The following is a 21,345-nucleotide window of genomic DNA, read 5'->3' on the forward strand; positions in this document are numbered from 1 at the left end:
AACTGTGCTAAAAAGTGTAGTGCTTGGTTAGGTGGTAAAATATAATTCTTGTAAGCTTCTAATCCCTATCAGTTGTTAAAATTTAAGCCTATTACAACAACGTGACAGAACAAGCCAAAATGGTTTGCCCAGTATAAAATTATAAAGTGACTGTTTCTTAGCTAATATTTGAAGAATTTCACATCTGCTTTATAAATGTAAACATTTTGACTTGATACATCAAATCAAGCAAACAATTAAGGACAAACTGCTGAGATTAGTACGGTCACGATTCAAACAAACAGAAATTTAACAAAGTAGCAAATTGCATAAGCTCCCACAGTAGTGATTGGACTTACTCAGCATTTCTATCAATAGAATTGTAAGCGGTCCAGATGGTCTGTGTCTATTGTCAACCTGGCTTTTAAACTTCTTTTTATTTCTCATTTTCAGTATTTATTTGTTGCGTTATCATTTTGGAATCAAAGAATTCTTTTCAGTTCCAAAGCTACAAAATGTTAAAGCTTAAGTACTAAGAATGATTGACGCTGCCTTGACACTGCAGTCCTAAAACTGTTTGGTTATTCCTCTTCAATTTCGTCTTCCAGAACGGATAAGGCCTTCTGTGGGTTGTCGGCGCAGTCTTGACTGATTATATAGCTGAAGTAGACTGTAATAGTTCCACGACGTCTCATTGCTCAAGGAAGATTTTCGGCTGGAGATTTCATTCTGCTCATCTATCCCAGCCAAAACAGTTCTTCTCATTTTTCTATATACTCATTACAATTACAGCTCTCTTTCCTGAATCAAACATATATTTGCAGTTTAAAGTACTCCTTGAGGGGTCACCACCGTGTATATTTTACGGTGTATGCTGGTACCTTTTTCTCTTGATTGTCTCCAAAAAACTCGAAGGGGTCCTCCAACTTATGCAAGTAATACGATGTTTCTTTGGTTGAGTTCCACCGTTGATGCCCTAAAAATATTTTTGGAAGATCAAGCTTCATCGTTTTCCCATGTCTGGATCGATATAGTTTTTCTCATTCATTAATCGTCTCTTGGCTGGCCCATGTTTGATATTGCCACCATGTACATTTTGCATGTTGGAACACTTCGCAAGTGTATGTCGCAACACTTCGTATGCATTATCTCCAAAAAAGACTTGATGGGGTCCTCCAGCTTATGCAAGTAGTACGATGTTTCTTTGGTTGAGTTCCACCGGTGACGCCTTAAAAAATATTTTTGGAAGGTCAAGTTTCATCATTTTCCCATGTCTGGACCAATGTAGTTCTTCTCATTCTTAAATCGTCTCTTGTCTGGCCCATGTTTGATATTGCCACCATGTACATTTTGCATGTCGGAGCACTTCACATGTGTATGTCGGAACACTTCGCATGCATTGTCTCCAAAAAAGACTTGATGGGGTCCTCCAGCTTATGCAAGCAGTACGATGTTTCTTTGGTTGAGTTCAGTCCATGATGCCGTAAAAGAATATGTTTGGAAGGTCTCGTTTTACATGTCTGAACCAATGTAGCTCTTTTCATTCTTGAATCTATCTTTTGTCTGACCTATGTTTGAAAGAAAAATACGTTTTCAGTACCAAAGCCACCAAATATATAGGCTAAAGCTAATTAAAAAATGGTAGACATTTTATCGAGTCAATACAGCTTTAAGTTGTCCCTATTAATCATCCATGACCAGGACAAGTTGTCCCTATTAATCATCCATGACCAGGACAAGTTGACCCTATTAATCATCCAGGGCCTGTTGGACCCTGTTTTCCTATGATGGTCCCCTCTTCTCTTTCGATTACCTGTGGAATGACCTCGATATGATAAGGCTTTATTTTTCCATATGAGATAAGATCTATTTATAATAAAATATACATACAATAATACGCTAAACTCCCCCCTCCCCCCCAAAGGCTCCTTGGCCTGTAAATTAGAGGGTAGAATACGATTCCTCAGAGAAAAAAAGTTCACTTGCTTACAGAGATAAGAAAAAATTATGTAGAACAAAATTTAAATAAAATAAAGAGAATAGATTCAATAAACTCCAATAAATCCTGCGGAAAAAGAGAAAAAAGAAATAACTTCTAAGGAGTCAATTTTTTACGATTTTTTTCAACAACCTACATATTGCACACAATATGAATTGCCATTGTAGAATTGCAGCCTGACCTTATAGGAGTAAAAGAAATTTGAGACATACCCCCAGCCAACATTTCTAACAAAACTCGCTCACTTTTAAAAAAGGCTAAAATTAACCCAAATTGACTGTTTTGAAGTACTAGGCCGAGGGGCAGGGGGAAAACTACCCCCCCCAGTAATCCGGAGAAAAAATATTATATATCCCATGTTCCTTGAATATCCGAAAGTAGACCCCTCTTGCCCCCCCCCCCCCCAATGAAAACGTTGTAGATTCGCCCCTGATCCTGGCCATTAGTTTTTTAAGATCCTCTTGAAGTAATTCTGAATAGCAGCTACCTTGTTTTGCTTATTTACTTATGGGTCCCATTCTCTCAACTTTGAAAAGTACTGCATAGGAAGGAAGTAGTCTTCCTAACGTTTCAGACGCCGTTTATGGGGTCAGGAAGCGATCATCAATCAAGCTTTAGGACTATAACCATGGGGGATCATCCCTGTTCAGACCATTTGTAAGATTCCATGAATAAGCTTTTACAATATAGATAAAATTCGATATTTGTCAGAGGGTGACGGTGCGTTTTGAATTCATGGACCAAATCACCAGGAGATTTTGCAGAACAATAAAATCAGAGATCAAGTTTCCCTTATTCAAATGGAGCTTCACAAGTTCTTGTCTAGGGTGGATAATAATCGTTTCTTACATGAATCAAATTAAAACAGGGACGTACGCAGGGGGGCCTCCGGGCCCGCCCTCCCCTCCCCGAAATCTCACGATTTTATTCATTTTCCCATAATTTTCTGATTTTTCTCACAGAATAATGGGTTTGAAGGATTTGGCCCCCCCTGAAACATTGCCCCCCCCCCCCCCCCGAAACAAATTCCTGCGTACGTGCCTGAATTAAAAGACCAAGTTTTTTTATTATGTATGTGATGGGGATGCTCCCCTCAATACCTAGCTCTTTAAGCAAAGTTTGACTTTTTGGTCCAATAACGTAATATTTTTCCGGGGGTTGGTGGGTTGCTTGATGAATTTATGGGGTCCTAGAAAGAAATGTGGCATTTGTTAATTAACTGAAACACACCCAAGAAGTGGAGTTTGGTTAATCCCAATGAAATACAGCCTTCATATAACCTTTAGTTTATATAAAAATATAATTTGGGCTGTATATTTGAACATTAGGGGGTAGGGGTGCGAGTAAAGTGTTTGGACAGTGCCCTTAACATAACCTACCCCCTCCATAATCTGCAAATATGTAGCTCAAATTATACAAGTCCAGTGCATTATATCACCCTTCACTTGTCTTTGTGGCTATGAAACCGGTTTTTTTTTTTCAGATCTAACCCAAGCGAAATTCTTGAGTGGGTTTCGTTTAATTAACAAGTACCAAAATTGTTGTTAAAAATGTCCCTTTTTAAATTTAATATCACAAAATTTTGCACTTTCGACGTTGCCTATCGTTGGTCTTCCAGGGATTGTGATAAACTAAATTGATTATATATATATATATATATATATATATATATATATATATATATATATATATATATATATATATATATATATATATATATATATATATAATGTTTTTGTACCCCCGCCCCTCTGAGCAACGATCCTGGATACGGACCTTCTGGGGCCACAGCTCTTTTCTTTTGGTTGTTTCTGGTAATCTTGAAAAGCGGCTTAATTTACAGTATTAAGTCACATAGCTATTATTTTATGTTATAATAAAAAAAATACTTTCTACAAAATAAGTTTTTCAGGGAAAAGTAAAGAACTCCATTAAACCAAAAATGAGTAAAAATAGAATCAAATAATATATCAAGCGTAAAACTACCACAAATCAGCATCAACAAATAAATGAAACCCCAAAACGAACAGAAAATACAATAAATAACCGAGTCAAACTCAAAAATTGTTTGCAAATAGAGGGAGGTACAATAGAAAAGCACTTGGGAAATTATATTCTTCATTTTGCGATCATTCTATTCTTTTTTTTATCTGGTTTTCTTCCAATTCTGAAGCCTAAAGATCTGAATTCTATCCGGACTTATTATTTTAAATTTTCTTGGTACCTTCTGTGGCTCCCTCCGTGGTTCCGGAACCGGTATCTAATATCGCGATTCGGCCTCCCTGATTTACGGGAAAAAGTGACTGTGCTTGCGGGAAACCTGTCGTTATCTGCAGGTCTTACTGCGCATCATAATTTTAGTCGTTTTATGTAAATAATTGTTAAGTGTGCGAGTTCGCTTTTTTTTTTTTTTTTTTTTTTTTTTTTTTTTTTTTTTTTTTTGATGTACTCCGCTTCTTTTTTATAGTGGATAATAAATAAATTATTATTATTATTAAAAAAAGCAGAAATTCACATGATTAGGGCTCACAGCCCCTATGCCTTCTTAAAACCAGAACATAAATTGCACTTTACCAAAAATACGGATGAATGTGCAATATCAGTTTAATATACATGTGCTCATATTTATTCTTTAAAATGTTAAAAAAAAAATATGTATTAAAGTTATAAATTGATAAAATTTAATTCTTTTAGTAAAGTGCAAATTATGTTCTGGTTTTGAGAAGGCATAGGGGTTGTGAGTCCTAATCATGTGAATTTCTGCTCGTTTAGAGTTTGACTCGGTTATTTATTGTAATTTCTGCATTATTTATTTATTATTTAAATACCATTTGTTGCATGAGAAAATTCTTATTCTTAAGCTCCAACTGAAAATGACCATCTTAAAATTCATTTCAGCTTAGCCTTTTCTCAGTCTTTTGTCGTTTGCCTTTTGAATAGTCTAAATGAAGGGATTTTCGTCATTAACTACGTCCCAATGTCAACCCGTCACCCGTATCTCAAGAATTAAAAACCTGCGGCATCGTCGTATAAAGCTAAAACCTATCTTTTGTACTTTTTGTGACAATCAAAGCCAAACACCTGGGACCGAGGGAGTTTTGTTACTAGCTACAAATATAATGCTTCTGAATGACCTTCTAGGATTTTACTTCACAATTTATTATTTTACCTGTCGCTTATGGCTCTAGTAGTGAAAGCTATAGGTAAATATGTGACTCGATTAATTCTGAACTTACTCCGATAAAGAGCGCCACTCGGAATTTTTCTGGGTGGGGAGGGGAGTGTAAGTGCTATCAAAAGTTTTTTTTACCAGGATTTAACTTTATACCTTGCCTTGGAAGGAAAAAAAAAACTTTTTGAAACGCGCTTTCGGTTTTAAGTTTAACAAGAAAAACTTAAAATATTATTTCCTACTACCCAGAAACTTTAAAATTACGACCAAAAATGAAAGCGTTGGGTAGTCTTGACATATTTGTAACGGGAGCTGGAATTTACTCCCGTGGAAAATACCTCCCCCCTCCGAAAATACTCCTCCCCCGCGGTTTGTTGGTCTCCAATCACTTTTGAATTATAAAAAAAGGACTAACTCTTAATTTCTGACGTAATGAGAAGCCACCGAAGTTTCTACGACCATGAGGTGGAGATAGGGATGAGGAAGGGGCAGTTCATCTCCTGTACTGATTAAATTCTGTTAATTTTGGGGTTTAATGCTAATCTTTACTTTCATAATAACAGCTTAGATCAGATATACTCCCAAGATTCAAAAGAGATTGATTATCAGTTTCACATTTTTGGTGCTTTTTTAAAGATTTTTTACCGCCGTATCCAGGACTTTTGTTTGGAGGCTATTTTTTTCGGGCGGGGGGGGGATACAATTTTTTTTCAGGCATCAAAAGTGTGAAATTGATATTTAATCCCTCTCAATTTCCGAGAATATATCTGGTGTACGTTGCTATTGCGAAAGTAAAGAGTAACATTTAATCCCGAAATGAACAGAATGTATTCCACATAGGAGAAGAACCGCCCCTTCCTTATCCCCACCTCCGCCGCATGATTGCAGAAACTTCGGAGGGTGCCCATTCGATCACAAGTTGAGAGTTCTGGTCCTTTTTTTCCAAGTCAAAAGTGATTGGAGACCAACCAGCCGCGGGGGGATATTGTTCGGGGGTAAACGCCTAGCTCCAGTTATTACTATTCAAGCACCGTCACAAAACTGAACATAAAGATGATATCTTTATGATTATCAGGAAGTGTAAACAGGCTTCTTATGTCATGAGCACCCCACTTCAGTTTTTCGGGGTAGGAAAAAGTATAAAAGTAAAAAAGTATAGGAAAAGGTAAAGGAAAGAAAAAGTATTATTTTCACTTGTTTGATGCATTTGGAATTGAAGGTGTATGTAAAAGCTTACACCTTCATTCCCAAATGCACCAATATTTTTATTTTATGCTTTTAATTTGAAACTTGTTGAAAAAATTTACCGACAATAATTAAACCCAGGCTCTCCTGTTGGCCGATTTAAAACTTCTTTCAAAAAAGCTTTAAGTTTAAATAGTTGAAATTGTTTTTTGATGCTCATTGATTATAATTTAGTCATGCATTTCCATCAAAAAGTTTTATGTATGACCCTTAGTTCTTTCATACCACGGGATGTGGGTGAAATATTGATTATAAGATTTGATCTAAACAGATGAAATTGCATAAAAAGCGTTTAGAAAAGGTGTGCACACCGACTACAGTTTCTGTCCACACTTTCAGTCCTTGTGGAACGCTTCATATAAATGACATGTCCGAAGAAACCTCTCGGTTGGATTTTGTGCGGTATCCTAGTGTCTCTGAGGGCCCTGAATATCTGGTTTATTTAAAATTAACCCGAACAGTAAATAAGATGGTTCTAGGTCTGGGTAAAAAACATCCCACTAGAACGGAAATCGAATTTTTGGAAGTCGAAATTTAAGAAGAACAGAAAAACAAGACAACAAAACCATGATTTTAGCAAACTTAGTGACTCGGTCCGTTTAAATCTCCGCTAATGGATGTCACAGTATAAGTATATATAGGAACAGTGGCGAAAACTCCTAAACTCTCCACTAAAGATTTTTGAAACACATTAATATAGACCTCTCTTCGTGACTCCGCCTCTTCGCGCACGCGCAATGACAAATATTTAGCGCATTACATATGATGTTATCTTACTGAATGCGAAGAAGCAACTGAAAGCTGTGACGCACTGGGAACTTCCCAGTCAGCGCGCTATGATGTGTGTCATTTTTGGACAAACTTTTCGCTACTGTTCGTATGTATGCTGTGATAAAAGCCCATGTACCGAGATAATAGTTAAGTTGGCCAGACATAATCGCCGTTTTACTGCAGTAGCTTTGGTTTTTATGATGCTGACAAACGTGAATAAAAAATTGGAGAAGTAAGTCATCTTCAGTTTCTTTTAAATTTCTCTGTAGTTCCTGGAGATCACTCTCTCAAGCCTCTTCACGTAAATGATAAACAGAAAGGAAGCTCTAATTCCTTAATGGACACTGGGTTGAAAAATTGCTAGCTTACTAGAAGATCCCATATCATATCTCGCAATAAAAATAACCTTTATGGGAACAGACTAGACATCACATTCTAATGTACTAGTTTGACGGTAAATAAAATAAAAAGTTACAATCTCGTTAAAGTGAAGTCAAAAGAGATGCCAAAATCGGAGCCTGATTAAAACGGGAAATCGATTTTCCCCTGTTTTTGCTACATTTTTAGAATAGTCTTTCCTGAAAATAATTTCCGATTATAATTATTCTGAATTTATTTCTGTATTCAATGTACTTTGATTAAAACTAAATGAAAATATGGAAAAACGGGCATAATTTTTGATAAAACAATGGATAAAAAAATATTTTATTTTCACTAATAACTTTACTATTTTAGATTGTATTATCATACTATATTAATATATTAAAATATATTCTTTATTATTCTAATAAAAAATTGTTATTATATGTGATTTTTTTTTTTTTTTATTTATCCATTGTCTTATCGAAAAATTATACCTGTTTTTCTCTTATTTTCATTTCGTTTTATTGTATCGTTGTATTGTAAATAGAATGACAATTGGGTCTAAGAAACTGTCTATAACTAGGCATAGGCGTAGTTTTGCTCCATAGACAATGTCGATAATGTCAATTTTTTCGCCACAGAATTACTATAGACAGGGTTGTATCAAGGATTGTTTTTTCGGGGGAGGGGGTACAAAAGATTTTTTCAGAAGGGGGGGGGGCTTACAAAAAAAATTAAAGAACGCATCAAAAATGTGTTTATATTCATTTTTGTTACGTTTTTTTACGAGTCGGACAAACTTTTTTTTTGGGGGGGGGGGGTCAAACCCCGTAATCCCCTCCACCCTGGATACGGCCTTGGCTATAGACAATAGTATTTACAAAAAAATCAGTTTGGCGCCCCTCTGAGGCTGCACCCGAGGACAGCCGCCCCCTTGTCCCCCTTGCTACGCCTAACTTGGGACATGAGGTCAGGAGTTTGGAGTATGATTCAAAACACAAACCAAATGTCGGTGGTAGCCTCTTCAAATTTTGGAGCTTCTCCTAACTTTTTATTTAATAGCCTGTGTCTATTTAGGCTCAAATTACTTCAACAGAATATAATTTCTTATTTACGCGCTCGCAGCCGAAATTTTTTCTCCGGTAGATTGTTGGACGCTGCCAATGTTGTCATTATTCCAAAGGCATCAAAATATAACGTTTGTAGTTCCCTGGACCCATCGTAGGTCTATCTGTACCTGAAAGACGCTATTTTATACGGTTTTTCTTTTGGCTGTTTCAAAATTATGAAGTTTTTGAGGCAGAACCACATTTTCACCGGCTTTGCCATGTTGAACAGTCAAAACAAGTTAGTTAAATTTTACAGCGTTTTTCGCCCGTTTTCTGTTGATTCCCAAAGATAGCAATATCTCCAAAGGAAAGTTACACCTTCTGAAGCTGTTCGGCGCTATATGTTTTCGCTTATCTTTTGCTGAAAATGGCATCATTTTTTGTACAATCCTGAAAAGGGCTTTATGCCAGCTTTGCCTCTCACTCAGACTACCTGTCTCACCGGTGGATCCAAGGGGCTGCCCCTTTCCCCAAGATTTTTTCTGGTGCCCTCTTTCCCTGTTTTTTTCCTTTTTTTCATTCTTTTTATAATAAATTTGTCAATTTGGTCTATTACTGGCCCCTTTGTCACGTTGCCCCCCCCACCCATGTTTTTACTCATTGGCGCCCTTGTCACATTCCCCCCCCCAAGATTTTGCTCTAGATCCGCCCTTGTCTTGTCTTGGCTTTGTCTCCAATTGACCAATAGATTTTTTTTAAATTGACTTAAAAAAAACGTTTATTTATGGATTTTTTAAAAACGTTTATTTTTAAATTGACGTTTTTTAACTTTCAAATGTTTATTTGAAAAATTGACTTTAAAAAATTCATATGGACATCTATGTCATAAAGAATTGAATTCCCGAACTTTCCCCTCATTTTTAAAGATGTGTATGCTTGTGCCAATTTCCACAACATTCAAACAATCGGGTTTAATTTTCACTGTCCCTGGTACTTTATCTTAGGTCGTGTTTGGCTCCTGGGATTTTGGACTCTGAAGGTTCATAGAGGGAGTGCCAAAGAGAAAATCAAAAACCTCTTGGAACTGATCGTAATTTAGACTCACTCTTCTAAGAGGAAGGGTGAATTCCATTGATAGTTTCAATTGATATTTTCAGCATATTGACTCTGGTTATAACCTCATCAGTATAGTCCAAACGGACGCCAAACTTGGAGTCAAATTGAAATGGGAAATTGATTTTAAGACCCACTGTTCGAGTGATTGATGACCAGATGAGTGGAAATAGTACCGTCATGCAAGGCATAAACTAAAAATTCATGTGCTCGAATGACAGCTGTAATTATCATGTTGATTTATAAACTGGACAACTGCTTTCGTTAGTTGAGTATTTAATTTATAAATAATCGGTACGATCATGTTATGTATTACTGTTACTCACACTCGTGTGGAATTGCCATCGGCTTTTATGGAATAGCCATTAGCATACGCAGGACTTTGGAGACCCAGTCACAAAAAAAATATAAATTCTGGCCCTACAGCATCAGCGGAGAAATATATGTGTGTGGCAGGGGGGGGTAAATCAGTTGTGTCAATTCACGAAAATGTTGGAGGAATGTATTTTTCAAATTGTAGGAGGCAAAGGCGATTTTTTCATTAGAGTACCAAAAAATTAATGTTTTTCAAAGTTTAGCCCCCCCCCCCCGTGGGGTGAACTTCGATAATGACGCAGGAAATCGCAGAGAATGTCAAAATTTTATGAATAATTGTACAAAAATTTAGAATTGGGGGGGGGGGCACTTTCCAAAGGCTCCTGTGGCGTAGGTGCCTATCTATGGCTATAGCTTTAGAGGGGAAAATATTGAAGGGATAGGATATACGAAAATGTCACAAACCAGCCACTAACGTAATCGAACCATGGTGAGATTTGCCTGATAAATAATCGGTACGATCATGTTATGTATTACTGTTACTCACACTCGTGTGGAATTGCACAGTGTACAGTGTGCAATTGTACAGTGCTTAAAATAAATAGTATGGCTGAATGACAGTATTGCTGAACAAGTATCGCTGAAATTATGAAACTGGTATTTCATACCCGGTAAATTGGCTTCCAAAATTAGACTGCTAATGGTTAAGATATAAATCAGATATAATACTTAATTCGGTGCTGTTCTATTATCTTTAACACACGCGCGAAGTGAAGTTTGGTTAACGCTAATGAAATAAAACATAATAGGATGAAAATATAATAGTTCAGAAACAAATTTGGGCTATATATTTGCTCATTGGGGGGGGGGGGGTAAAGCAAAGCATATATTTAATACGTAACCTAATTTAACCTTACCTAGGTAGCTTTTAGTCCCCCTAAACCCCAAAAAACTAAAGTTTAAATATAGTTCCCGGAGTGAGAAACCATTTGTAATGCCTATCTTTATACAGCGTCTCGTATAAGTACCCGGTAACTTCGCGCTTGTGTTACAGATAATAGAACAGTACCCTTAATTCTCATTGGACTTGACAGAAATTCGTGTTTAAATTGTCAGTGAATTAAAATTGTATTTCTCGTGTTCGATTTTAAATACCTTTAAAACAAGAGTTCTTGAAATGGGAAAACACCCGAAACTTTAAGCTTGATCATGCGCGAGAAGCTGGAGCCTATGTGATACAATTTCGAAAATATATTTTTTTTTTAATTTCAATGGGAATTTCGGTTTTCTTTGAACCAAATAGAAACTATAAACCACTGTATATACATTTAGACAGTACTATCGTTCCCTATCTTAACCATTATACAAAGCCGGGCCAAGCTGCAAGTGATCCGGAGTCCGGAGAACAGTTAAACAAGTATAAGCCTAAGCGGCATTAGATTTTTTCATGGGTTGACTAGTCGAATTTCTCTTGTACGCGGAAATTGGCTTCACCGTTGTAACACTTAATTTTGAAGAATCTAATCTTAAATGAATTTGCTTAAATACATATGCAAGAATCGGTAATTAGTAGTATAATATTATTATTAGATGTTTTTAATTACGAGTAGGTTTCGAAGTCTCGAGTTGGTTTCAAAGGCATTTTGAGAAAGTTTCTGCCAAAATACGTGTTCCAGTGAACTACACACTGAATTGTTGACGAACGAGTATATGGGCGGAGCTTTTATGCGCGCCAAAACTGTAGTAGCTAAATATTACTGAGTCGTGATTATACTGTATATAATTTATGTACAGTGCTATAAACCGTCGCAAATTTCAAGCCAAGATTTCTTGTGACGCTTTTTTTCTTTCGTAAAAACTTGACAATACTTCAATTTAACTCGATTTTTTTTTCAAGAATTGACGAATAATAATTAAATAATTAAAATAAAATAATATAAATAAAATAAAGAATAATTATAATTAAAATAAAGATCGAAACTCGAGGTCATGTTAACCGATGTCTTTTTTTAGTGGAACTTGGTCCTTAAAAGCTAAGGGTGAAGGGAATCAAATTTTGTCTAAGCTAAACTTACTTAAATTGGAATTTTTCTGATATTTAGTTTAGAATCTAGATCCAGCTTACAAATACTTGAATCCTACCAAAAGGACCGAATTTTAGTTCAAGTTCCGTTTACTATTATGATGTTGGTTCTACCTGACAATACACATAATTCTGTTTCGACGATAGGAATTCGCTTATAGTAATAATTATATATATTTTTTTTGAGTCTTTTTTTTTATTTAATATAATTAACTAATTTAGTTTATTTATTCTAATTTTTTCTATAGTTTCCATTTTATCTAGATTTTCTTTTCTTCTCCTTCATATGTGAGTAGGTGATCATTTTAAATTTTCTTTTGTTTTTTATCTCTGAGTATGTAATTCATATGTCTTCCCTCTTTGTACAGGCCAATGAGCCTTTGAGGGATTAATAAAATGTAATATTGTATGTGTATTTAATGAAGAATAAATCTTATCTTATCTTACTCCTTGCATAAGGTCAGATTTTAATCCTCTAATGGCATTTGGCTTCGTAGAAGTTATTTTTATTTATGTTTTTATTTTATTTTTTTATTGTTATATTTTATGATTTTTGAGTCTATTTAATCTAATTAGTTAATTTAGATTAATTATTCTATTTTTTCTATAGTTTTCATTTTATTTATATTTTCTTTTCTTCTCCTTCGTATGTGAGTAAGTGATCATTTTAAATTTTCTTTTGTTTTTCATCTCTGAGTATGCAATTCATATGTCTTCCCCCTTTGTACAGGCCAATGAGCCTTTGGGGGAATAATAACATGTAATATTGTATGTGTATCTAATGAAATATAAAACTTGTCTTATCTTATAGGTATGTTGTGATCTTGTATAGGTATGTTGTGCTCTTTTCGACCAACAACTTAGACAGTTTAGTGTAGCATCACCTTTGCCAAAATATTTGTGTGATCTTATCGTTTTAGCTTATGGTTACTGAATTATTATTTTTTACGTTCTAATTTCTATTAAAATAAATTGCTTGCCTCAGTAGATATAAATATTTATACAAATGTTCCAATCTTGATTTGAAGGAGACCCAAAAGAAAACTGAATGCCCGTAAAATGCTGATTTTGATCAGCAGACAGATTGATGTGGCAAAGCACAGCATGGAAGATGCACACAAGGGACCTGAATGGAATATAAAAAAGTTTGAATATGAATAAAGGATACATTTGAAATACAGTTACCAACTGAGTCAGCAAGCAACAAACATTAGTTATTCCACTTAAGGTGTGGGCTATTCATTGATTATAGCCAATTCATGTTTAAATGTCTGACAGGTCTTTATCAGAATCGTTTGACGGGTACTTCTCCAATATGCCGCAGTGCGAGTATGATTTCGAGGAGTGGCACCAGTTCATTATGCAGAGGGGGAGAGAAATGTATTTTTCAGAATCTAGGGGGGGTGATTTTTTCAATTTTTTGAAACTTCTGTGAAAGAAAACTACCTCTACTTTTTTTTACTCACTGTCCGTTAACTCACTACCGGTGATGTTCTATTCCTGAAAACAGTTTATTTAATCAATAACAAACCCGAAAATATAAAAAACACTTAAACGATTTTAAACAACATACATAATTGAAAGGATTAAACAAAACCGACATACATTCAATGGCGAGTATAAGAATATTGCAATTAAGTATTCTGAACAAAAGCCGCTACTCGACTGACCATCTCTCTGCATTTAAATATCTCTCTACGAAGTTCTGGTAGCCCACTAACCCCAGCTTTTCCAGTTGAGACATGGCATCAAAAGTGTCGTTTTCAGTGCAGATGGCACTTACAGTTGGTTGAACTTGTACAAGGCACGTAGATATGAGCAATAACTTTTATAGATGGATAGATAAGTGTATTAAAGCTAAAAATACACAAAACAATTTAAAAAAAACACACACAAAGCAATCTAGGAATTTTGGTAAAGAAGAAGCAAACCGTTTAACGACACTTTTTGAAAATTAAACAGAGCATTTTAGGATTGTTGCTTTATTTTATTATTTAGTTTTTTCGTGTAATTTGGTATCACCTCTGCACAATGAGCTCAGTCCAATGATTGAATCTCGTTCTGGCTCTGAAAAGGACATTCCATGATTGGTTTGTAGACGAGTCCAGAGTGAAGCCATCTTGATAATAGATAGATAGATAAGTGTATTAAAGCTAAAAATACGGCCATGAACACAAAAAGAGCACAAATATAATACATTTACTTCGGCGATCATCATAAAAAGAACAAATATAATGAACCTGCATCAGCCATCATCAACAAAAACTTAAACGAAACAAACACTTAAAAACAATTTCTTTTTTACTGAAAGCATGGAACGGCAATAAAACTTAAAACTAACAGACATTTATCCATATACGTGGGAGAGAGGGGCTGCCCCTTCGTCGGCTGAGGGCCTGCCCCTTCTCTTTATGCTAAAATTTGAATTTTTGTCACATAATTCTTTAAGAAATGCTGTTCAAACACAAGAGCCATTGAATTTTCGGCTGAAAAAATTACGCTTTTAAAATTTAATTTGAACTGCAATGAAGTGCAAAAACGAAATGCAATGCAATTCCTCATTCAGTACTCTTTGCAAATATAATAATCACTACCGCTTGTTTATAAAAGAACAAGATTATAAATGAAAATTATATTTGAAGTGATGTCACCTTGGCTCGTATTTCCACCCACTTAGAATTAAATTGGAATTAGACCCCTCATTTTCAAGTTCATCTCTACGATGTTTTAGTAGCCCGCTAGCCCCACCAATTGAAAAATGGCCGCAAAAGCGTCATTTTTGTGCCATATGGCCAAGGCCGTAGCCCGGGGGGGGGGTTACCCGGTTTGAACCCCCCCCCCCCCGACATTTTTGACCGAGTCAAAAATAAGTCGAAAATTAGTAAAACCTAGGTAAAAATAAGTAAAATTAGTCGAAAACTGAGTCAAAAATTAGTAACCCCCCCCCCCCGAAAAAAAATCCTGGATCCGTCCTTGCATATGGCACTTGCAGACGGTGGAATTTATAAAAAGCGCGTAAATATGAACAATAGCGTTTTCAATTAACCATTAGACATCTCTCTGCGATGTTCTTGTAACCCGATAGCCCCAGCTTTTCCAATTGAAACATGGGACCAAAAGTGCCTTTTTCAGTGCATATGGCACTTGCAGATGGCGGAATCAAACAGTTCGTGGTAACGAACTGTAAGTAAGGAGTGACCCGGCTCAATAGTAACTGAAACTCTAAAAAACGACATTTTCATACCAATAGATACATCAAAAGAATCAGATTTTAATGTTGATTTCAAAGACATAAGTTTTATCAAGTTTAGTCTTACCCATCAAAAGTTACGCGCCTGAGAGAATTTGCCTGATTTTCGAAAAAAGGGGGAAACGCCCCCTAACAGTCATAGAACCTTATGAAAACCACACCATCAGATTCAGCGTATCAGACAACCCTACTGTAGAGGTTTTAAGCTCCTATCTGCAAAAATATGGATTTTTTTTTGCCAGAAGAAAGATCACGGTTGCGTGTTTACTTGTTTTTTTGTTTGTTTTTTTTTTTCCCAGGGGTGATCGTATCAACTCAGTGGTCCCAGAATATTGTGGGAGGGCTCATTCGAACGAAAATTAAAAGTTCTGGTGTCCTTCTTAGGTGACCAAAAAATATGGAGGGCAATTATGCCCCCTCCCACGCTCATTTTTTTCCCAAAGTCACCCGATTAAAATTTTGAGATAGCCATTTTGTTCAGCATTGTCGAAAGTATAATAAATATGTCTCTCAGGATGCCCTAATTCTCCAATGTTCCCGGGCGGAGGGGTGAAGATTGGAAACTTTGCCCAATGTTTACACATGGTATTGGCTATTGAGGAGACGTGTTCAGGGGGGATTTTTTCTGGTAGTGGGGGGGTTGGTTGGTATATGAGAAGAAATTTCCATGGGGGAAGGGACATTGCTATGAAGGGGGCGCCGGATTTCCCAGCATTCTTTATTTAAGTATATGATTGGGTTCGCCCTCTAGTCAATACCTCTCTCTTTAAGCCAAAGATTTTTTAGTACTTTCATAAGAGCTATTTATTCTAATTAACGGCCTTTGTAATTAAGGGGTCATTTTTAAAGAATTGGAACAAAATTCGAACTTTAGCGTAAAAAGCGAGGTATTGACTAGGGGGCGAACCCCCTAATATACGTATTAAAAATGTATGGATATAGAAGTTCGTTGCGTAAGTTAATTCGTAAGTTACGTATATTTATTAATAAAAACGTTCGTAAATAAAATTAAACAACTTTCGAGAAAGCCATTTAACGAAATAAAAGTAAAATTAATATGCAAATTTTGTTTTAATTATTCATGTACGGTGAGCCAAAATCAAAACCGCATTAATTCAAAAACGTTCAAAAATTAAATAAAAAAACAAGTTTTTTTAACTGAAAGTAAGGAACGACGTTAAAACTTAAAACGAACAGAAATTATTCCGTATATGAAAGGGGCTGTCCCCTTCTCAATGCCCCGCTCTTTACGCTAAAGTCTTTTATTGTTTTATAAAACAGAGTTGTAAAAAAGATTCAAACTTCAGCGTAAAGAGCAAGGCATTGAGGAGGGGACAGCCCCTTTCATATACGGAATAATTTCTGTTCGTTTTAAGTTTTAATGTTGCTCCTTACTTTCAGTTAAAAAAAACTCGTTTTTTTAAACTTAATTTATAAAAAATGCGTAAATATGAACAATAGCTTTTTAAGTGAGCCATTAGACATCTCTCTGCGATGTCCGGTAACCCGTTAGCCCTGGTAGAGAAAAAGGAGATACATCAGTGCTATCCATGCAAAAAAGTAATTTTCCTTGTTGTTCAAGGTGGGGAACTGTAATCCCCCAATTTTAGGTTTCCAACCATGCTGATTCCAATAGTGCATTTTTCATTTCGCTCTGGCTCCCGTTTTATTATTTTAGATTGTATTGTCATATTATATTAATATATTAAAATATTTTATTTATTATTCTATTAAAAAAAATATTATCATGTGTGATTTTTTTTTTGTTTTCTTTATCCATTGTCTTATCGAAAAATTATACCTGTTTTTCTCTATTTTCATTTCATTTTATTGTAACTACTACTACTAACAACTCATCGCAGCACCAAGCCGCCTGAGGCCAACACAGCTACGCACGCTCCTCCTACACCCCAATCGTTTCAAAGCCTCCTTTTTTACACCCGCCCACGAAGTTCCTGTTTCCTTTAAATCTTTCTTTATGACGTTCTCCCACCCCAGACGGGGACGACCTGCTTTCCGTTTAGCCCTATACGGTTGGCCGAAAAGAACACTCTTCGGCAATCTATCATCCTTCATCCGCACAACGTACCCTAACCATCTCTACCTTTCTTTCATTATAGCCCTAGAGAGCGGTATTTTATTGTAAATAGAATGGCAATTGTAAATGGAATGACATTGTCACAGGGTTCTCCCCCCCCCCCCACGTACTAAAATTTCGCCCTTGAACTCAGTCAGTGCATCAGAACAAAACACTGGGTATTATTTTCTGTAGGTAGCCTATATCAGGTTGTATTTTGAACCTAAATTTGACTCTTATTTTTCTCAGGTGTATCTTATATGCCTCCAGGATTTTCAATATCTAAAAATTATAATTTTGGGGGAATTTTAGAAGTTCAGCGTTATTGATAGATATTTTCAAGAAACTGCAATAACATGTCAAAAACATGTTATCTATAAGCTAGGCTACATTGATATTATAAAATTCATTTAATTATGTTTGTTCTGCAATAATTAGGATTACAAATTCGAATTTCATGTTTGTAGTTTTTTAAATTGCGCTTATGTTTATTTTTCTTAAAAAAAATGCATAAATATTCATATTTTGGCTCATCATGACCCGCAGCCAAAATAGATTTTGACCGCGCTATATCGTCACATACTTACGATTCTGTTCCCTCCCAAAAATTTTGATGCGTTAACGATATTCTTTTATTTAAAATATAATTCACTTGTTTCGTTTTTTTACGTATTTTCGTTTTTACGTTTTACGTTTTACGTTTTTTTTCGTTTTTTTATAACTCACTTGTTTCGTTATTCATATTTTCGCTCATCATGACCCGCAACTAAAAAAGATTTTGACCGCGCTATATCGTTACATACTTACGGTTCTGCCCCCCCCCCCAAAAAAAAAAAATTATACGTTAACGATTTTCTTTTATTTTCCATATAATTCACTTGTTTCGTTTTTTTACGTATGTTCGTTTTTACGTTTTACGTTTTTTTACTGTTTTTTTTTTAATAATTCACTTGTTTCGTTATTCATATTTTTGCTCATCATGACCCGCAACTAAAAAAAAGATTTTGACCGCGCTATATCGTCACATACTTACGATTCTGTTCCCTCCCAAAAATTTTGATACGTTAACGATTTTCTTTTATTTTCCATATGATTCACTTGTTTCGTTTTTTACAACTTTCGTTCCCTCCCTCCCCCTCCCCCCAAAAAAGAATATATATATATATATATATATATATATATATATATATATATATATATATATATATATATATATATATATATATATATATATATATATATATATATATATATATATATATATATAAAACTTCTCAAGTGTTAACCTAAAGATGCTATCGCTGTGCTCCTCGCCTTGTCCTAGGTTTCAAGATTTTTAAGGTTCGTATTGTTTCTAAATTATGCTCATCCTCCCAAAAAAAATAATTCCTACGTAACTGTTGTGGTATTGCACAAGGCAATTTATGTGATTATGGGTTTCAGGTGGCTGGTGATGAATTTTATTTGGCATCTTGTAGAAAGGAAGCCTGGTCAAAAGACTTACACACATAATGTCATTCAAAGATACTCTTCTGGACTTCATCTGGTTGCATGGGGTATTCCAGCTGCCCAGACTATCACCTTGCTCGTAATGATGGTCGTTGATGCAGACGAGCTTACAGGTATGTTGTCAGTTTTTCTGTCCAAGATGCTACTCAAGAAGGCTTTTATTTCCCCAGCAGTGGATAGCTCTTATCCCCTTTTGTTTTGGGATAAAGGGAAGATATGTTCAAAAACTTTCCCTGACTTAGCAATAGTTAGGTGAAACAATATATCTGAACTAAAAAAAGAAAGATCTAACTTCTATCCTTAAATGTTAGCATACGTATGTTATCTTTTTGAAGGGAGGGAGAATGTTCTTTTTATGTTTTTTATCTGGTTATTATAGGTATGGTATTGTATGGTTATATAGGTATTATTATATTGTATTGTCATACAATTAAAATTATTATATTAAAATGTATTATATTATTAAAAATGTTAGTAAATGTATTACATTATTAAAATATATTCTATTATTAAATTGTTAAAATGTGTGTATTGTATTAAAATGTTTTGTCATAAGATTAATAAATTATCATAAAATTTTGAGTTTGAAATTCGAGTGTAAGGTAGAACATACTCTCGCCATGAATGATTAATCTTTTCAAGTAGTTGCGTTTTATGGAGAGATATTTTTTTCAAATTGTGAAAACCTTTGTCTTAAAAACAAATATGAAAAAAAAATATTGACATTTTATGACTCAACGAAACTCCATAAAATCCTAAATAGATATGGAAGAGGAGGGGTTGCTGATTAGGTTGTTGTATGTACACCAAATTACACGTTGACGAGACTGCAGGCAAAGAGCCAAAAATACAAAACCAACCAATATAACCAACCCAACGAACCAAAAATATGTTCAGGAGTAAAGAAAAGCCTAGATCAAAGGCACACAGCCATGTAATACCTTTTTGGAGATTCTGCCGTAAGTGCACTTTTCTATACTTTGTAGACACGGTGCGTCATAAGATATGTGGTGCGTACGAACACTTCGCTGAGCTCTGGGGGGGCAGTATGATTTTAAGAGACTGATAAAACTAGGCGAATTAAATGTAATTCGTAATAAAATATGTAATAAAGATTGGGGTTCTGGATACTGGTCCAGACCCCCCCCCTTGCGTTCCTACATTTTCTCCAGTTCAAGCTAGGTTGGTTGGTTGGAAAGTAGGCAATTCAAGCCATGAAGCTCGGTTCCACCTGACTTGAATTTGAGATTTTTTTATTTAGAGTAGTACTTAACACTTAAGTAAAATAATTAGGTAGCCTACTTGAAGGCCCCAAATATCAGGAAGTACTTCAAAATCCCCAAGTGCATTCTGTTATGCGTCACACTATGTCTCAAACGTAAAAAATATTTCCAAACATGAAAGCTGGAAATAGAATAGCAACAGTAGCTCCATAACAGGCGGGAAATTTGAATCTGAAAGAACGATGGCGTCTGATAAGCTATGCAGGGAATGTTTTACCACAATCTAGGGACCAAGATCCAATGGATTCCTAAAGGCTACATGAGAAAACCGCCTGAACAAAGTCATAAAGGGCAGGGGCGTCGTTTGGGGGTGGCAAGGGGTGGCAGTAGCCCCCCCCCCTGCCCCCAATAATGTAGAGAAAAAAATATTATATATCCCATGCCCTTTGAGTATCCAGATATTGAACTATCTTGGGGGCCCCCCCCCCCAAATAAAATGCTGGAGATTCGCCCTTGATAAAGGGGTCATGTAGATGCAGGAGACGATGTTCAAAATAATCTAAGTGTGGGTACTAGTTATGCTAAACTACCATAGCCTATTTTGGAATTAGTTTACAAGTGCAGTTTTTATAGATATACTTGGTAATTGCTTTTATGGTAGTAATTCAAAGTTTGCATTTCTCTGTTGCTCTTGATGGTTTGTTTATGAGGATTAGGTTAGGTTAACTAGGCAAGGCCATGCCCAGGATCTTTTTCGGAGGGGGTTTTACTGAAATTTTTTGGAGGGGTTTTACACAAAAAAACTCAAAAAACGCTTACAAAATTTGTTTATGTCCATTTTTGTTACGTTTTTACGAGTCAGATAAACATTTAGGGGGGGGGGCAACCCCCCTACCCCTCCCCCTCTGGACACGGCCTTGTAACTAGGCTATAAGAGAGTAATGTAAAAACAAGCATCCAAACACAATTTCAGGGATGTGTTCCTTGTTAGTCTCAAACTGATATAAAGTTCTTCAAAAATGTTCTGAGCTTGCCAGATCAAAGTGTAAAAAGCATCTATCAAACCAGTGTATCAAGCATCTATAAAAACATCTATCTAACATATTCATATTCTTCCTTGTCTTCATAACACAAGTAGAAAACACTCTGGCTAAAGTTGTTCAAAATAGGCAAGGCCGTACCAAGGGGGGTTAGGGG

At 35.5% G+C, this 21,345-nt stretch overlaps 1 protein-coding gene across 1 annotated transcript in view; it reads left to right on the plus strand.

The window, feature by feature from the left end:
- LOC148939786 (frizzled-4-like) overlaps window positions 1-21,345 on the plus strand; it is a 61,007-nt gene that overhangs the window by 26,818 nt on the left and 12,844 nt on the right. The window contains exon 3 of the mRNA XM_089106361.1: window positions 18,860-19,038. Coding sequence (XP_088962487.1) covers window positions 18,860-19,038 — 179 coding nt within the window. The remainder of the gene's footprint in view (window positions 1-18,859; window positions 19,039-21,345) is intronic.

This window comes from Artemia sp. Qi Xiang Cuo, chromosome 20, assembly GCF_049724085.1.
Source record: "Artemia sp. Qi Xiang Cuo chromosome 20, ASM4972408v1, whole genome shotgun sequence".
Lineage (NCBI taxonomy): Eukaryota > Metazoa > Arthropoda > Branchiopoda > Anostraca > Artemiidae > Artemia > Artemia sp. Qi Xiang Cuo.